Here is a 20,525-nt window from a genome sequence, read left to right on the forward strand (position 1 = left end):
AAATGAGCAAAAATGTGAATGGTCAGCAGCATTCCATGACTAAATTAGCAGTTCAATCTATGTAATGACTACAGGGCAAAAAGTCATACAGTAAGGGGCCCCCCCACAACTGTGAAGTGACACAGCATATTGCATGGAGAAAAAGAAACAATTTAAACTTTATTAAGGTATTGAGTATGCTACACATTGGGTAAATCATTGAAAGAAAATGTTACTGATTGAAAAGAAATTATATGAAGCAGCTCTGTATTACCCCAGTGGTATCAATTTAAGTCAATGACTAGCCTGTATTAGAAACATGGAAATTTTCAAGAACCTGAACCTGTCATTAAAAACAAACAAACAAACAACCAAACAAAACCACAAGGCAATTGTTTTTTTAGATTTCTGTTGGGATCTTAATCAGGCTCTTTGATTTCTTCTGGGAAAAAAAAATGCCCCTCTGAGAGATGCAAACTTACAGCAGCTGTTCAAAAGCACCAAAGTGGTTGCAGTATTTTTGATCAGCCTTGAATATACTTCAGAATATTAGTGACAACCAAGATGTCAGGACCAGCTTTTTTATCCGTGTTCTGCAGGAGTTGAGGAGATGCATGGGTGAATTCATGCAACATGCACTACTGTAATATAAGCTGCAGTATTCACGAGGAGAAAGCAAATCCCTCACCAGGGTGTGGAATTCCTGAAGTGAATGTGCAGCTGGGAATACTTGTGGTGCCTGTCTGAGGGAATGTGATGCTGGGCACCTTTCTGGTCAGGTCCGCTGTCTGGGCTTGAACAGGCAGCATGAAATGGTGCTGCTGCACAGCAGATGATGGGGTCCTGCAGCTGTCTCAGAAATCAGAAGGAGTTAAGGGCAAGAAAGGAAGCAAAGTAAATCTGACTGGAGCAGAAGGAGATAGAAAGACTAGAGGTGAAGACAGAAAGATAAATGGAACGAGAGCTTGGAGATCTTTGCTTACTGTAACTTGATTTTATCAACTTTAAAATTTATTAAAAGGTAAGAAAATTGCTTACAGATTGTACTTGTGTGTACATGGCAGGTGAGGGACTTGGGTAGTAAGAAAAGTAGTGTGCTAAGGGTGATGCTGGGGGCTGCAGCACAAAAAGACTTGGCAGTGGGTATGTTTGAGAAAACTTGTTTAGATGTGGTGTGCTCATGCCATGATAGCTGGAGGAAGAAAAAGTGCTTTTAAGTTTCATTTATATTGCCTGACCTCTTTTGGAATATTTTTAGTGTTTTGGGCTTGGTTTCCTTAACATGCAGACTTGCACATTTCTGCATGGGAACCTTGTAGGTTCTTTCATTTCCTTACTTTCTTATTTTTCCACTATTGTTTTTATCATTCCCTATTACTCTCTACAGCAGTATGGCCAAGGTGCTCTCTTCTCCTAAGTCTTATGCTTAAATGCCCTGTACAGTCTTCCTACAATCCTTTCACACAGCTCACATATGGAAACTGAACACAGGGCAGGACTGTACCTTAAGGGGGAAAAATAAATGTGGTGAGGGTTGAAGCTTTTCTTGAAATCCTTCTCCAAACACTAAGCAAATGAATAAGAAGCAAAGCCAAAGGTGTTCTGTCTGTGATGGGAGTCAAATGTGGTCAGATATGACCACACAGGCTGGCCCTCTCCTTTAGACATTTTTTCTCACTTTTTAACAGCCTGGAAGTGGAATCTGTCTTTTAACCAGAAACCTGTGTTAGAAATGTTATTTTAAAAGCAATGTCATCTGCAGGAAGAACCCACAACAGATTAGTTATTGGGGAAAAATAATTGACTGAGTGCAGCTTTTAGGAGTTCCACTTTGATCAGAAGTGAAAACTAACGAGGGGAAGTACCAAAAAGCAAAGTTTTTCTTCCTGCCTTCCATTATAGCTGTTATTTTATCCTATTTTAAGAGTTTTCCCCTTTCTGGCTTGTCAGCATCTGTATTCAGTCATTACTTGACAACATGATTATTTTGTTTTTATTATTAAGAATGGATATGCCATAATTAGCTGAAATATCAGTCTCATAGCTACAGGTATAGAAGTGTTTCATTTGATAAGACGTTGTGCCCAGAGGATAAAAATTACTTAATGTGCCAAGAAGGCTTAAAATCTGAAATATAAATTTATCAATCCAATTATTTAACCATGATAAGGGTATTTTGACTTAGTTTCAGAATCCTTTTACAGTTCTGGTGTTTGCAGCACTAGCCAAAGATGAAGATGTATTTAACCATGGGTTTTATTGCTGGCATTTTGAAGAGATGTTTGAAGGAGATCTGTTTGTGTGATTCCCTCATGAAATCTCATGTTTGCAACTGTATTATTTTGCCTTGCTGCCAGATGTTTTTACCTGGAGCAGTGTTCCTAATACAGTAGAAATCAGATGGCAATCATGCTTCAGGAAAGAGACTCCTTGATGCATTCTATTCCTTGTTGTAATGTGCCTGGAATTATACATATTCCGTATGAAAGTTCCCATTCCCAAGTGTTTTAGTCTATTTTGGAGCATTTACATGGTCTTATTCACAGTATTGTGGTCAAGATTTCCCTTAAAACCTGTTGCGGAGTTTTGGTTTTTGGTTTGGAGTTTTTTGGTGATTTACCTCCTGTTCTGACCAATTTTCTCTCTTCTCCTGAAAACCCATCCACAGCTTTTGTTCCACAAAGATTCCCTACAGAATTCATTTTTTATGCATGCTAATACATGGATTTCAATTGTACGCGCATAAATTACATATAGACTTGGAATTAAGAATCAGAAAATAAATTACTAATCCAGTAAAGGTTGTAGACTTTACAAGTACATATCGTGCTATTAATGGTTATGGTATCAAGTGCAAAGGGAGTAATTGCAAATTAAACCCTGGAGCAAGACAGGAAGGAGCACTGCCTTGCTAAAGGGAGTAAATTAGAAGATCCGCTGCTTTCTTCCACTTGGGCTGATATCCCCCCTTTGCTAGGACATCAGTTCTTCTGCAGGAAGCATCTCCTTTCCACACCTCTGAATCTCACGTTTTACAGCATTCCCATCTACTCTGTAATTAAGAGCTTTTCATTTTAATTTAGTTTTGTTTTCTAGGGAGGTTCTTGAAAATAATAACTTCTACTCAACACAAACTTCTCAAGTCTTCTTTACACTTATGATGTGTATGCCCTTATGAACTGAGCAGTGATCACTTTATCACCAGAGGGTAGAATATCCCCAAGACAGATTGAGTAGCTATCACTGTAATCATACACCAAGTGTTTAATTGTTGGTTGTAGGACATTCTGGAGTAATAACTTTATTAGAGAAGTAAAATTTTAGTTTTATCACTTTTGTATTATTTTATTGCTCTTTTTCTAGTGCTTTTATCACTTTTGTATTATTTTATTGCTCTTTTTCTAGTGCACTAATCTGAGTTTCAAAAAAATCAGTTCAGAATGTCTTGGGAATCATTTACAGTTTCATAATGCTTTGGTTTTGCCTAGGAAAAAAACAAACATAGCTTTCAGATAAACATAAAAGCACCAGCTGTTTTCCTCCAGAACTTTTATTTCCATAATAATTGCCTTTGGAGGTAATTTTACAAGAAGAAGCATATAATATGTGGAAATATTTATGAATAGGTTTACGTAATTCTATTACTGTATATACAAAGACTGGTTTTCATGCCTCAGTAGCTGCTCCAGAGGTCGTACATGTTAGGGAAAAAAAAAGGAAAAGAAAGTTCTAGGAAGCAGCCCAGCTTCCCAGTGCCAACTTGGCCATCTTGGGGGCCATTTCTGGAATCTAATTTTATTTTTTTCAGAGTTTTCTGGGCTATTAATTTAATGAAAGTCCTGATCCGATGTCTTACTTTTCCCTGAGCATCTTTGCAGGAGCTTGATGGCTACTTCTCTGAACAGTAATAATTGGTAGTGCTTGCCTCCTCTTGGGCTTAGTGCCTTGACTTAGTGGTTGGGCATTTAAATAGTTCAGCCCCTCGCTGGGAATATCTTGTCTCTCCTTAGAGGAGCAGATATCTTTGCAATGTCCATTATATGAATTTTGGCTTCTTAGACTGTGAGTTTGCACTGGCTAAAACCAGAGGGCTGTACATGAGCCCTGGTGTTTTTTGAATGTGTCTTTATCCTGCTGTGTGACTGGGATCAAATGTTGAATCTTCCTAGCCAGAATAGCCCACCCTGTGATGATAGTGTTGGTGGCTGAGCATGCAGACTCAATCCATTGATACCCCTTAACAAGTCCATGGGAATGTTGAAGGGAACATTGAGCTTATCATCGTCACTCTGTGTTTCTTTCACTGGCCCCTGGCCCAGCTGGCATATGTCCAGGAAGCCAGAGATCTGTCTGCTCCAAGGGGGTTTTGCTCTTTGCTGGGCTCTGCCCAATTTCTCACACCTGTGTAATGGAAAGAAAGAGCCTGCACCAAGAACATCATGGGAGAGGAGCACTGCACTATCAAATGGTGCTCTTGGCTTTGCAGCACGTGGGAAAATAAATGCTGTTTAAGACTAAAAGTGAAGAAGTTGGGTAATGTTATGTGGAAGATTTTTTTTTTGGGCAGTGTGTGTCCTTTTATGTGTGCCTCTGTGAGTGACAAAATTTCTGTGCTGCTGCACTTCTCTTGAATGAAAGGATTTGTATAACTCACAGAGGCAATTCTTACATTTAACAAAGACGGTTCTCATATCTTTCCTGATTCATGTCTCTCACTTTAAACCATATGTCTTTCCATCTCAGCAAAAAGGTGATTCCTTAAAATAATTTTGCCAGTCACCCTGCCTGCTTTCTTCCTTTTTGCTTCCTGCTTGAAATCACACTGATTTGGTTTCTTCCAACACCAATGGCTTCCTAATCTCTTGCATTTGCAATGAATCACCCTTCCCTCTTCTGATTTCCTGCTCTTCCTAGTCCAAAGCATCCCTGTTAGCTAGTTTTTGATTCATGAGTTGTGTGAGAGTGATGCAAATGGAAGTAAGAGGAAATAAACTTCAGGTAGTGATGGATTTTCATGTTGCAACTGAATATATTTAGATTTTCATAATACCTGGTCATATTTCTTAAAAGCTGGCTTTAGACATAGTCCTAAGTGGAGTGTGTGAATTCTCCTCCGGAATGGTGTCTCAGATTTTCAGCTCTGAGTTGTTGACAGTTTCTGATCAACAAAATAACTAATATTTGATGCACCCCTTCCTATCCTGAGTATTTCTTTCATCCAAATTGTGTTGTTTTAGCATCTCACTCAGTATTCTGTGCAAGACCTTGATGAGGTAAGGGAGTGATCCAAGGAGCCCATGTGAGAAATGGGGCTGAAATGTGAGCAGGATTCCTGTGTGCTGGTGCAGGGCTTGGCCTGAAGCCCAGACCAGTGAGCAGCTGTGGCAGCACCTGTCTGCAGGATGTACAAGGACTTGTCCCCAGAGGTGCCTCTTGCTTTCCCTCTGTATGTGGAGTCCGTGGGTGGCTGGCTTGGACCAGGTCCCTCGTTTTTAGGTGGCAAAGCTGGGTGCCTGTGCCCAGAACTGTGTCTGGCCAGAAGCAATGTGCTGGAATAGGGATTGATGCCAAACTTTTCCCAGACTGCATCCTGGCCACCCATGGGAGCAGGGCTGCTCAGGGAACCCTGCCTGGGGTACCAGGGGCAGGAAGAGCCTGCTCTCACAGAGACATTTTTCTGTGATTTTAAATTCAGCTTCCTCCACAGGTACAAAATGCAGTCTTTCCAAAGCAAGCTGTGTCAGGGCTGTGTTTCATAACCACCAGGGGAAAATTGTTAAAGGGGATAAAAAGCTGGAATTATTGATTGAGTAGCATGGAGGGCAAAACATAACCTCTCTTTTGCTCTTTAAAATACTGTGATTTTTCTCAGTTGTGGAGTAACCTAGGTGCATCTTAAAGCTAGCTGATAAGGAATTTTTTCCTTAGGAAAACTTAAAAACTCAGTTTTTTACAGGTATATTCACACAGTAACAGTATGACATTAAAACAATTATCAATTGCAACTGTATATTTTGTAAATTTTCACACCTATAGAATTAATATGGTAATATTTTGACTAAACAGGTTCTTCATTTTCCTCTTCTGGTTCCCATGAATTACACCTGTTTTTCACAAGGACAGCTTTTTCTTTCAGTCAGTGAAGCTAACAATGCACAGCAAAGGACGTTGTTAGAATTCATTGTGTTTTTAAATGATGCATGGCATGCTGACAGTTGTAGTTCATTCTTTGGCACACATCCCTGACATTTCTATTCCTGTAAGAAGGGGTACTATTTTTCTGGTTTTGGGAGGAAGATTATTGGAAACGTTCTAAATGAGAAAGGTAGAAGAGGGAAAGAAGGTGGTCAGTCTTCAGTATATATTGAAGAATATCCTTTGTGGAACTGTTTGATTTTTTTAATGCTTTAAATAACAATTGTGCTGGTCTCGGCTAGGTACTTACCTTTTGTAACTCAAAAGAAATGGATAAAATAAGCACAAAATCACAGATACAATCAAGAAAATGCCATAGGGCCAAAGTCCTCAAGTACAAAGCTGAGCAATTCAGATGTCACAGACCACTTATTTCTGTTACTGCAGAAACTATAACCTTAACCTCTGTTTCCTATTTTTGCAGCTGTCAGCTGTGCTCACAGCTTGTCTGTATGAGAGGGTTACACAGGTGTCTGAGATCCCAAACTGCAGCTCCTTCAGTGATAACACTTTTTTCTCATTAGTGTGTATTACTTCAGCAGCAGATTACCTAGAGGAAGGCATGTTAGGGACATCTGTGCACATACAACCAGAATAAATCAACTCTAGTGAAGAGTGGCTAGAAATCTGTCTGTGTGTGCAAGCCCCTAAGTTCATAACTAAAACAAAAAATAAAAACCTGAAGGATCAGTAATGATGGCACAAAACATGAAATAACAACAAAAAGTCAAACCAAGTCTTTATAAAATACCTAAACTTGCAAGGGGACTGTATAATTGGGAGAATTGTCACTGTTTGCTGTGACGGTCTATCAGGACTTGAATGATAATACATTTAGGATTTTGATATATATCATTGTCAGTGAGAATGATAACCACTGGTTTAACTGTATTCAGTGTGTTTATTCTAAAATGTGGTGAGAAAAATGGCTGATGCTTGACTGATGATGTTTTGTTGGTTCAATTGAATGATTCCTTGTACTAGTAGGTAGCCACTGGTCATCCTCACATATGGTATTCTCAATACCCAGTGATTTATAGTGCCTGACTGGAAAAATACACTGATTTAAATTCTGCTTCATTGCTAAAGCAGAATTATACTACATTTTGGTACCACTTTAGCTTTTGATTTAGTTGTAAGCTTTAGGGATTTTCTCAAAATAATTCTCTAAATCTTATCCTTCATTAGTATCCTGCATTTAGCCTGTGTTTCAGGACATATAAAATCCTGACTGTGCATTTTGCCTAAATTACTGACCACTTCTCAGGACCTAACTAGTCTAACTGATAGATACTACAGCCCCACAGTGCTGCAGTGTTTTGGCTAATTAAAATGTGTTTTTTGTTACAGTGTTTGCAGCAAATCTCTGAGGCCTGTATCACATGCTTTTGGAAGAGCAGAATCTTTTTAAACTTATAACAGTTTTTAGGACAACCTGTTGAGGATCTTTCAACAAAGGCGTTTCACATGGCTTGCTTAATCTGAAGAGTAAGCTGATGTTTCCCAGTGCAAAGAAGATGTTTTAGTGCTGAGCAGATCTTTCACCAGGCCCTCAGTTATCCTGCCAAGCCCAGCAGGGTCACTGGGATTAATAAACAGCTTAAGAAAGGGAAGGATTAGCCCTGCTAACCTCAACAGAAGGGTTTTTAAATTCCCATGCTACAAGTACTGGGGCAGGCAGGCATTTTACTCCACTGCAGCCCACAGACTGCCCCATCACTGCTGCCAGTCCTTGCAGTGCCTGCAAATGCTTCTGCAGTTTCTGTAACAGAGGGAAAAATTAGCAATGATTCAGTTTGTTTTCTTAGACATAAGTGCCCTCTCTGGGCTTCAGAAGCAATTTCCAAGTAGCCAGTGCTACTCCCACACACTCCCTGGGCTCCACTCAATTGCCAGCATCTCTGCAGAATGCTGCACCACAGCTCCTGTCCCAGACCAAACCACCCTCCTCTCTTCCAGGCTGGCTTTAGCCAGGCTGGCTCACAGGCCAGTGTGGATGGTGCAGGGGGAAGCAGGGAGGGAGCTAAGGGGAGTGCAGGCAGGCAGCTTTCTGCAGCTGTGCCTGGGCCCAGCAGGCAGGGACAATGGTAAGCAGGGATAGGAGTGCCAGCCCCCAAGAGCTCCTGTTTGTCCCACAGCATTCTCCTGGAGAAATGGGCTGCTCATGGCTTGGACTGGTTCACTGTTCACTTGGTAAAAAACCAGCTGGATGAGCAGACCCAGCAAGTGGTGGTGAATGGAGCTACATTCAGCTGGCAGCTGGTCACACTGGTGTTCCCAGGGCTCAGCATTGGGGCCACAACTTGAATCCTGTGTCCAGTTCTGGGTCACTCACTACAAGGACATCGATGTGCTGGATCATCAGAGAGGGGCAGTGGAGCTGATGTAGGGAATACATTTCCCATGAAGATCAGCTGAGGGAGCTGGGTTTGTTTAGCCGGGGGAAAAGGAGGCTCAGGGGAGACCTTATTGCTCTCTAAAACTACCTGGAAGGAGGTTGCAGCCAGGTGCATGTCACGTCTCCCAAGCAGCAAGTGACAGGAAGTGGCCTCAAGTTGTGTCAGGGGAGATTTAGACTGGATATTAAAAAAATTCTTTATAGAAGGGGTGGTCAGGCTGCCCAGGAAACAGTGGAGTCACCATGCCTGAAAGCATTGATTAGGCATGTGGATGTGCCACCTGGGGACGTGGTTTAGTGGTAGACCTGGCAGTGCTTGGTTAACATATGGACCAAATGAACTTAGAGATCTTTTCCAACATACATGTTTCTGTGATTCTTTTGTTATCTCAGGTATCTGACATGATTTTTCTCCATACATTCAAGCCTGATGTTTTTAATTTCCTAGTCATCTGGGTTGTGACAGATCTGCAAGAAAGCTGAGCCTAAAATCGATACACAGCTTGCTGGCTTCTAAGTGTTTATGTAATTTTCTGTGAGATACCCACAATGTTCAGCTCATGTCTAATTGGTGCTGTTCCTGGGTGGAATACAATATCCTTTTACAAGTAATTAAGTCATTTTAAGTAGCCTATTTGAGTCTTTCTGTATTTTCTCTGATAAAAGAAGTTGTTTGATGCAGTATATTTTTATGGCAGTCAAACCTCATGTTTAATTTGGCCCTTTTATGCTTCAACACTTCCTATTTGTCTCATGTGGTATTGGATTGTGTGGTGTTCGATGTTCCTTTGCTTCTTTGTATTCAGTACACAAAAAACTGAAATGCTGCTCACTGGATACACCTGAAAATCTAAGGTGACAGCAGCAGTGGCAAGTTGCAGACGGTTCCCTTCCTGCAAGCCATTTCTATCTGTGCAAAACTGTGCAGCCCTTTTTGGTAGTGGTACTACTGGCATTGTCAGTGATTTTGGTAGTATTTTGCATTGTCATTCCAGGGATGTTAATATCACCAACAAGTTCAAGGTGATGGAGAAACAGAGCTGGGAAGAAGCAGTGGTCAAAAGGATCAAGTCCAGTGGCTGTGGTGTTTCATGTTCTGTGGGTCTTTTTGGACACTACTGCAATTTCTAGAACTGGAGCCAGAATAAAATGTTCATCAATGGTGCTGTCACATGTGATAAATGAAAAAGAAAAACAACGGGAACGTGGTCATAAACAGGGCTTGGAAGTCTCATCAGCAGAACATTAAAACCCAATTCTTAAGTAGATTACAGCTGGTTTATCTTCTGGATTAAAGCCCATACACCCACACAAGGCTACAGCAAGTGCCAGAGCTTTGGTAGCCACTTTGTCACAGCAGTGCCACTGATGGCATGGTCACCCTGTTTAGTTACAGAAGAGCTTCCTTGGGCTCTCTTCTATCTGTCCAGTCACAGCAGACACTTCTATACACATGCTTCTAAATTAGTTGGCAAAATGTTATTTTAAATTCTTTCTTCCAATCTGTCATTTCACTAAGCATCTAAAAAAATACGGCCCTAAGAGAAGGAAGGATTTTATTATTGTTAAAATCACCAAAGTTCTGTCTAGCATGAAAAAAAATATCCTTTCATGGAGGGTTGAATATTGCACCTACTGCTTTTTTTGTTACTTCCCATAGCAGGTAGGAAATATCACAAAATGGATATACTTTTATTCTGCTTTTCCTTGTCATACATAAATATATACAGACATTTACAGGAAGTATGTTAGGATATCTGCCATGGTTCTCTGACTGCCAGTATCTTAAAGCATTGATAAACTATGGAAATAGTACATGGTTTTTCAGGGTCTTAAATTGCTTTTAAAATTGGGTTTACCTGAATCCTTCTTCTGTTGAAAACTCTCTTTTGGGGTTGGTTCAGTTGTGTCCAGAGATACTGAGGCAAGTATCACAAAAAGATTTCGATGGACTGGGAGAAGTCAGAACCATGACAGTAGCAGGGGTGATGAACTTATTTTTGTGAGAGAATGAGAGTCTGCTGTAATCCTGGTCACAGACTCCTTTTGTCAGCTGCTGTTTGTGCTTTATCTTCTGAGCTGACATTTCACAGGAGACAGATGTATTATATATACACACACACATCCACGTGAGAGGGAAACAAAATCAAGTCAGGGAGATACAAACCCCTTAGAAGAGATTAGAAATTGGAAGGACACAAAGCAGGTACTGATATCATCTCTGGGGAAAGTGATTAGGTTTGAGAGGGATGAGGGAAAGAGTGCCCGTGTCTCAGAGATCTTTCTGTGGCACAGCAGCCTTATTTTAATGTCTCACCATGCCACATTAGCACGTTTCAAATCCCATCTCAAACAGCTAAGCAGGTGAGAAGGGACTTTGTGTTCCTGTGCACTGGGAGGCAAGCATAGCCAGCATATGCCTGTGGTTTGGTCCTCAGTTGTCCTAGCTCCTCAGTGTAACTTCCAAAACATCCTTGGCTTTGTATTGTGGCATCACAGGTCATCTGCATCAGTAGACAGCTTGAAATGCGGGCAGGTGGTTGACTACATTTTCCAGCTCAGTGTTTCATTAGTCTCCTTGGTATCTGCAATGGAGAAAGTCTCAAAACGTCAGAAAGATCTGAGAGATGGGAGGGAGGCTTTGCTTTCTCCAGCATGTTCCTGAAACTACTAAACAACAAAAACACTTCTGCTGTACATGGTAGACTGTCAAGTTGCATTTCTGGACAGCCTAACTTTAACATAACACAGGCAGCAGAAGGTTTTACTTGAGTGCAATGACACTTGCAGAAGCTTGTTTCTGTAAGATTTCTATCTGATGTAAAATTCATAACTTTAATGAAAATGTCAGCTCAACTTTTTCGTCAGTGGTCACAACAGGAAGGCAAATGTCAGGAAATGGGAGGAAAATAGGAAACAAAACAGGGACTATCACTGTGCTACTGTACGGATCCATGGTGTTTGTACAATTTGTGTATGGTACACAGGTCTGATCCTCACAGCCCTAAAAAGGGGTAGCAGAACTGGGGGAGGTCTGGGGAGGTCAGCAGGGACAGTGATAGTGCAGAGCTGGCCTCTTCAACCCTTAGGTGAGGTAATGGGATAGAAGGGAATCATGATATAGGTCATGACAGCATGACAGAAGTGGGGATGATTGTTACCACCTCTTCCACTATGAGGATTTTGAAATATCGAGTTGAGGTAGTGGGTGGACAACAAAAGAAAATGGTTCTACCCTGTGCACAATAGCTGTGGACCTCCTTGCAACCAAATTCTGTTTATCAGAATTTGGTTTGGCAGGATGTTGGAGAGGTTAATCATAAAGTAACCTTTTAACTCCATCCATTAACTCCACTAACTCAGCAAGGAGGAGCCATTGACCAAATATCCAATGAAGGCAGTGCAGGAAGCTGGACATGTGCTTGTTCCGTTCTTGTATACTTCCCCATGCATCTCCTTCTGCCTCCTGCTCGTGCACGTGGACCTCTGATCTCACCCAGCACTGCTCATTCTTGTATACTGTCATGGTTCCCAACACTTCCAGGGCAAAGTGTAGGACCTCTCTTTCCACATTGTAACCATTGGAACTGTCTCTGTGAAAAATGAAAAAAGGAGTAAATAAAACCAAGGGGGTAGGCTAAATACTGAAGTTATGTAATTTACAAAGTGCTCTAATACCACATGAATAATGCCAGAATGAATGATGCCAGTGATGAATGTCAGAGAACTGTCAGGGTAGATGGGACTGCTGTCAGGTGCCTTGGAAGTGGCCTGTTTGCTGCAAGGAGCTATTAGAGAGGCAGCTGTGAGGAAGTTTAATACAAACCAGAGCCCAAAGCAGTCTTACATCGAAGTGGTGTATTACAGAGAGGTTGTCACTGTAGTTTTAATTGGTATAAATCTGCTGTTACTTATTCTCCAGGCAAGCACATTAACTTGCAGTTGAACAGATTTCTTTGTCCATGATTGGGTTTAACACGTGATGAAAACAGTTGATTAAATAGTGATTTACCAAATTGCTGTATCCCATATTTTGTAACTGATTGGAACATGTGCCCATACAACAGCAAGGACAGGAGGAAGAGGAAACAGGAACAGCTCTGTGACATACAGCTGTGGTTTTGTGGAAGGAGGGGAGGAGTAGTTTCAGAGAGGCACTTCTGAGGTTGCCAAGGTTACAGGTGCTTCTATAGGTGAGTGGCTTGGGCATTCTCTGCTGAGAACTGGCATCAGCTGTTTCTGTCTGAGATAAAAAAAATTACATTTTAATTAGATTGTTGCCTTTGTCAACACTGAAGCATAGCATATAAGCAGTTGGAAACTTTCCACAGGACCAGTTAAATTATTAAAAAAAAAATTACAACAGCAGCATTTACCCCAATAATATTTTGAAACTTTATTAGTTTTTAAATGTTTCCAAGATGAGGATCTCTTTATAATCACTCAATGAATTAACCACCCAGATCTGTCTTCTTAGCTCTTAAGATCCCAGTAAAAATGTTGCTTTTGGAAGGTAGGATTCACTGTTTCAGATGCAAGGAAGCCAAGAGCTGCGTGCCAGTCTGCTGCTCAGTGTGAGAACTGAGGATTTGCACTGAACTTGCTGCTTTGAGACGTGGCTGCAATGGCAGCAACTGGGAAAGAAATCTGTGCTGATACCAGCATGGCATGGCACGAGAGGAGTCTGACAGCACCCCTTGTACACTTTAGGAAAACAAAGAGTGTCGTGGTAGATTTCAAGCTGCGCTCAGAATTGATACAATATGTCATAATGAATTTTCTGCCAGATTTAAGAGTGATACAGCAAGATCTTCTTCTGCTGTGAAGAAGTGCAGCACCACTGACTGCCTTAGTGCTATGTAAGTGTACACAGCTGGGGATGGGGCCAGGGGGTTTATAATGCAGAGCAAACAAGCCAGCACTGCACTGAGCAAGTACCAGGTGCTGAAGTTGGGCAGAGTAATAGTGTAGCCAAAAAGGAGCTCAGAAAGCAGGCAAGCATCTTTGTAAACCAAGGAGAACAAATTCACTGCTCCTGGAGCAGCAGAATTTAGTGAGAAGACCCACCACTGCTGTGGGGTTGGAGCAGCCCCAATTTACTTGGAAATGCTTTTTGTAAGCTAAGTCAGGTAATTTTGCAAACTTAAAAACTCAAAAGTTAAAAAAAAGAACCAACTTTTGAAAACCTTGCTCAATCAATGTAAACTGCCCAGTTTTAAGTAAAGCAGTACTTTCAGCGAGTGCCTTGCCATTGGGACAGCTCGTCCTCCCTGAATGTGGAGGACCTCGCTCTTCAAAGGGACACTGAGGAAAAGGCACTCTTACACTTTTAAAACCAACTTTTGTGTGCCTGCTCTGCCTCCAGGCCTTCCCACTGTCTGTTCAAAATCTTCAATTCCTCAGTTTCCCTACTGCCCTTTTAGACAGGCAGAGAATCTTTAGTGGCTTCATCATCATTGTCCCTTTAACTGGACTTGATGATCCTTGTGGGTCTCTTCCAACTTAAAATATTCTGTGATTGTGTGACAGGCAGGGGCAGGGAAGGGCTTCTGGAGGCACAGGAGTACCAGAGCAGCCCTTCACCAAGGGTCCACCAGTGCTGTCCCATGTACACCCCATCACTGCAGGCTGGTCTCATCAGTCCAGCCATGTAAGTCTGTGTTCTGTGTCTGCTCCTTGGAGGAAGAGGAAAGGGAGGAGCATTCCCTGCCTGGTGGGAAAGGAGCCTCAGGACACCAAGAGCCAGGACAAGCTCATACAGCTTCAAAATTGAATGAGGGTAGGGGTGAAGCTCAGAGTTATTTTCCCTAGAAGTCTGAGACTTTTGAGAAATGATAAGAGTTGTGGAAATAATTTCCCTTGTTTGGACACTGTATTGCACTGACATTTATGTGGATGATGTTGCAGTAATCCAGTCAGTTCAGCCTGTTCATTCATGACCTTTTCTGTAACATTACCCACAATGTGATATTGCAGAGAAAAAGGTGAGGTCAAGGATGCCAGCTGACTGTTGTCAGCTTAAGTACGATATAAGATTTGCACTTACAGTAATGAGTGGGGGCAAATGCAGAGCCAGAAAATGGGCAGTTTTCTAAGGAAAACTTCCATGGTACTAAAACAATATTTGTTGCTGCCATTTATTTTTTTCAGGTCCCTTTTTCAGGTCAATGATTACTGTTCTTCTGTAGATTTACCAAAGCAATGACTTACCCCCATATAAAATAGTTTAACAGTTGAGATCTAACTTGTTGAATCTTTACATTAAATAACTTTCTGGTGTAAAAAGGACTCATCATACATGACATTAAAGTGTTGCTAATTGTGACTGGAGGCATTTATATTCTGAATCCAAGTGAATTATATTAGGTGTGTTGCACCGTTTTTACTTCATTCCCCAGTTGGTTTTATAACCAAGTATAACCTATAACATTTGCTTTTCCAGAATAAAATAAATCTTGTACAGGGGATTGACATCACTGTTTTTCCTATGGTGCCTTTTAAGTAGTGTTTAAATTTCAAGTAGTCTTGTAGCTTTCATATAAATTCTTCCTGGAAAGTAGATTCTGTTTTTAATATTTTAACTCTTTATATCATATAGCTTTGTAAATCATGGGACTGTTACAGTCCAGCATGAAAAACATTTAAGTATTTTTACGTAATGTGCAGGTGATCCTCATTTTGGGATGAAACTTTATTAATTGCAAGAAGAATACTGTATTTTAGAGAAACAGAATTGTACAGATCAGCATTCAAATATGTTCCACCAAGGACATCACAGTTTACTCTGCTTTACCTTGGTTGAAACCCAGGGCATCTCCCAGTGTGCAGTAGGGACCCAGGAGCATTGCTTCCACCCAAAAAGTCCTCCTTCCAGTGTTTCCAGCTCAGTAATACTTTGCATGTACAGATGGAGGGACTGAAAATGCAGAAGTATCACAGTAAGATTAAGATAGTAAAGCAGCTGATTTTAAATGAGATATGCTGTACTTTGCTGCATTTTCTGCATCCAGATGGGCAGGAAGTCACCCAAAATTGTGGAAGAAGCCACATGTTGGAGATAATTGTCAACAGTCAGTTCCAAAACTAGGATAGGCTGCCCAGGGAAGTGGTGGAATCACTATCCATGGAAGTGTTCAAAAGGTATGTGGATGTGGCACCTGGGGATGTGGTTTAGTGTGGAACACAGTGGTGCTGGGTTAACAGCTGGACTCAGTTACCTTAGAGGTCTTTTCCAGCCTTAATGATTCTACAGTCTGTGATTCTATGAAAACAAAGTATGGGCTTAAATATTAAGAGCATTAAGAAGGAGTACAACTTGGGGAAGCAAATTTCTGCAGGTCTTGCAGGTCTCTTCTACAGGTAACTCTTATGTGAGGAGAGGCTTTCTTTATGGCCAATTTAGCATCTAGTTTTCAGGCTGTTGTGTGCACACAAAGACATAACCTGTTTCAATGAGGTAACTGTTAAAACTGATTTGTGCACTATTTGGTTTTTGCTTTAAAATGCACAGCCCAGGAGGTGGACTACATTTCTGTAGAAGAAGAAGAAGCTATGCTCTTTGGTGTAGGTCTTGGAGTAAACACTCAGCAATGGAAGACTGAGCCCATGTGGGATATATTTATTTGTATGAGAAACAGGCTGGCAGTCAACTTTGACTGTGTTTTGTGCATCCATAGCCTTTAAGAATTTCAGCAGTATCAGATCAGTGTATCCTGGCCCCTCTGACAAATCCTGCCCTGATGACAGTGGTGCCAAAGTGCTGTGAAGTGGCCAGGCTGTGCCTGAGCTGCTGCTGCGTGTGCTCATTAAATGGAAAGGCCGGGTTCCACTGGGGGCATGACAGTGGAGAGATGCATGGTTGGAGGGTTGGAGGGTTTAATGCTGCTCTGCATGTGGATTTTCAAGGCAGAAATAGACTTTCTTTTTTGACAGAAGTGTAGATAATCCAGCTCTCACAGCCTTCTCCTTTTTGAAAGAACCAGATTGGTCTTCTGAATGTTGTGCTGGTGGGTTTTTCTCCTGCCTCATCCTTGGAAATGAAGTTATTTCAGTGTACTATGCAAAGAGGTGTTTGGAGACTTACTGACTTACATAAAATGGAATATTTCATTTTGTACATGAAAAGTATCCTCATTCAGAAGAGGCTGAAGCTATTACACTCTGCTGGAAATAAACTATTTTCTCATGAAAGGGAAGATAAAATAATGTGATAGTATGATTACTACAGAAAGTAAAATGCTTGCTTCCAGTGGGAAAAAAGTAATAAAATGTATAAACGGCTCTCTAGTAGCTTACAGTAGCACTGTTGAATTATCAACAGCTGACATTTCCTCTAGCTTCAGTCTGTGTTCATCTGCACCATCAGCGTGTGCCCAGGTCTCTGTCACAGCTGCATGTTGCACAGAAAGATTTTATTGCACCTTCCTGCACAGGGAGCAGGGACAGTGCATACCAGAAACATCCAGCCACTTGGGCAGGCAGCTCCTTGTTTTCTGTGCTGCTCTTGTGCCCTGTGCACGATGCCCATGTTTGTGTAATGTGCCCAGCATTACTCACTTTGCTGTAGGCTTTCCGTGCCCAGGACCAGGACTGTGCTAGGCTGGATTGCAGTGTGTGTTGGTGTCACATAATGAACTCTCTCCTTCTTTCAGGCCCGAACTGCTTTGCAGAAACCCTGGTGATTCCAGCAGGCCGGGAGGTGAAAACGGATGAGTGCACTATATGTCACTGTACTTACGAAGAAGGCACGTGGAGGATTGAACGGCAAGCCATGTGCACTAGACACGAATGCAAGCAAATATAGGGAATCTACAAATCTACAAACTTTTCGTGGTTTTTATAAAATATCCCACAGCAGTGAGCACCTGAGATGACCCAGGGAAATCCGAATGAGAAGATTCTGGCGAGGAGCAAGGAATAAAATACTGATATTTTGTTTTTCAAAGTAACATAATACTGCAAGGCAAAGAAATGCATATATTTAAAACATTTGGACATAAGAATACCTGTCTTAAATGTGTTATTTTCACAGTGAGTACACTTAAATACACTATAAAATATTCTATGTATTTCTATAATACCATTATAGAGCTTAAAAATAAATGTTTTATATAGACAATACAGATTGAAGTACTGTAGCATTGCCTCTTCTCTTGTATACCTGCGCCGTGGCTAAAACTATACAGTTCTGTTCCAGTTTCGCTATATGAAGATTTTCTTGTGTGTTTTTTGGTTTTGTTTTGGGTTTGGGATTTTTTTGCTGTTGCTTATTTTGAGTTTATTGGGGCAGGCAAGAGATAGCACATGAGAAAACTTTGACATTCTCCATTTTGGAAAAAGAGGAGAAGAATAGGCTTTCAGAGAATATGTGTTCATTTATGAACATAAATGGGCTGTAATGTAGAGGTGAGTCAGCTCCAAATCTTACTTTTACTTGTGCTCCTGTCTTCTGATCCACTGCCAAGATGACTTGGAGCAGTGGGTAATGTGAAATTGGTCTCTCATAGCTGCTGCTAAAAATTTATTCAGATGAATTCAGTTCTTAATATTCATTTCAGACATAAAATTTATCAGCAGGACAGATATGGCTGTGACAGAATATGGCATCACCAAGCTGGTGGAAGTGATGGTAAGTAATCACAGAGCATCTTGATGTGATGCATAATGGGTATGGAGAAGTGCAGCTTGGGAGGGCTACAGCAGCCACATAAGCCTTCACTGATGTGGCTCCACATTGCTGAGTTTGGGCAGGAGAGCTGGTTAGTAGCTGCACCATTCCCTAGCCCTGCTCTTGTCACCTTGTTGGAACCTGGTTCAATATTCTGTTTGGCAGAATAATAACAATAATCTGTACACGCTCTGTATTGAAGTGAAAGGTTTAGAACTCTGTCTTTGAACACATCAGAGGATTTCTAGCACATAATCTGACCCTGACTGCAAGGGAGGTGAATTACATCTCCCTGCTCCAGCCACCAACAGCCTTTGCTTAAATTCATTTCAGTTTTAGTTTAGTTTGTCACCAAATCCAACAATATGTCTGTTTTGGATACCTGTTTAGGCAGTGACTCAAGAAATATGTATTTACTTTTAAGTTTTTGCAGGAGGGAAGATTTGATGAATAAATGTCTTAAACCAGAAGATTATTGCTTAAATTCCCACTTACTCTTTGCTAATTTCTCCTATGGTGTAACCTGGTTGCACCTTTGCATCCATACAAATTATGACTTTCTGCTGCTTCTGAACACTGAGGAACTTTTGCCAGTGACTTCAGTGGATCCCAGTTACCACCTCATGTCCTTATTTTGAGCATATTTCTATCACTGTGAGTGAGTTATTTGGGAGTGAAGGATGTATGTTTTGTCTAAAACTTGTGATAAAGTATACCAAGCAATTCATTTCAAAGGAGTCAGTAGTCATATGACAGAGAGCTAGCTCCTAAGCCAGTCAGACCCATGCCTCATGGCTATTGGGCTTCTGCTTACTGAAATCAAGTGTCAGCACAGCTCTGAGAGACTGCCATGAGTGCCAGTGGTCTTCCATGAATGACTTCCCAAGACAAGTGGAAGTACCCATGTAGGAAGCAGCCATAAACTTGAGCAGGGAAGGTGAACTTACAACTCAGTGTGGGATTGCCTTTCCAAGTGGGCTGCTTGGTGACTCTAAGAGACATATGTGTTTTCAGTGAACTGTGAGAAACTCACAATTTGCGTCTTTCAATGTATGGCCAAAATGAGTAAGTTTTTGGAATTCTCACCTCAGACTAGTAAAGCTTTGCTTCTTTACTGAAGGTTCTTGTGAAGCCTTAGACCATTTCTGAGGGGAATTTCTGTTCTTTTAGGCAGTTCTCTTTGTTGAAGCAGTGAGTACAAAGTTAAAGGGTTAGTTTCTAGCTTTTATAAATATTTTCTATTGCACATTCTTTGAAAAATATTTTTCTGTCTTTCAGTCCTGGTACCAATATATTAATGTCATTTTTACTGTAGTAATAGGATGGTCCTTTTGATTGCATGTGAAACTTCCCAGGCGTGTTCATCTTGACATCCAGCATGTGAGTTGTTCCTTAAAGAGGTTATATTTTGAGTTATATTATGTTTTTTTGTTTTTTGAGAAGCAAACTTCAGGTATTTTTAGATTTTTTTTTTCCTTTTTATGGAGTAATGTAGAAGTTATTCTGTTTTTGACCTTCTTTATGCTTAGATCACTGGCCACATCCAGCTTTGGCCTGTACTATTAACACATGAGAGCTCTTTGGCTGTCCCTGAGATGGGGAAATGGGCTGAGTGACTCTTTCTAGGCAGATCTCACCAATCTTGCCCAGTTGCCACACAATGTGCTAAGGACCACATGGCCACTCACTCCCCACCTGCTCACCCAAGTGGAATGGTGGAAAAGAAAGAAAGAGTAAAAAGCAGGAGAACTCATGGGTCAAGGTGAAAATAACTAAATAAAAAGAGAAAGGAGACAAGAAAGAAACAACAAAAAAAGCAGGGCAATTGCAATCACTCTCTACCTCCCATGGAGAGGCCAGTGGCCTGAGCAAAAGATAACCTCACCCTCACTCTCCTTCATTTCACTGCTGAGCAGAGCACTATATGGCATGGAACATCTCTTTGGTTACTTAGTTCAAGTCACCTGCTGGTTGTGAGCCCTCCCAAGCCCTAACCCACCCCATTCTACTCACAGGGGATGAATGAGAAGACCGTGGCACTGTGCATGTCCTGTTCAGCAATAGCCAAAACACTCATGTGTTTCAGCGTTGCTTTGGTCACAAGCCTAAACCACAGCATCCTACTGCCTATTTTGGAGAGTAACTCCATCCCAGCATGTGGTGCTTCTGCCGGCAACCTCACACAGGCACAGAGGCAAACACACCAAAAGACCCCAAAAGCCAGACTCCAACCAGTGACTGCACCAAGCAGCACGTGGGCCTTTGGCAGCCAATTTTGGGAGCTGA

General features: G+C 41.3%; 1 protein-coding gene across 1 annotated transcript in view; it reads left to right on the top strand.

The window, feature by feature from the left end:
* VWC2 (von Willebrand factor C domain containing 2) overlaps positions 1-17,701 on the top strand; it is a 54,455-nt gene extending 36,754 nt beyond the window's left edge. The window contains exon 4 of the mRNA XM_036379023.2: positions 17,224-17,701. Coding sequence (XP_036234916.1) covers positions 17,224-17,375 — 152 coding nt within the window. The 3' untranslated portion in view covers positions 17,376-17,701. The remainder of the gene's footprint in view (positions 1-17,223) is intronic.
* Positions 17,702-20,525: the final 2,824 nt, after the last annotated feature.

Source organism: Molothrus ater, chromosome 1, assembly GCF_012460135.2.
Source record: "Molothrus ater isolate BHLD 08-10-18 breed brown headed cowbird chromosome 1, BPBGC_Mater_1.1, whole genome shotgun sequence".
Lineage (NCBI taxonomy): Eukaryota > Metazoa > Chordata > Aves > Passeriformes > Icteridae > Molothrus > Molothrus ater.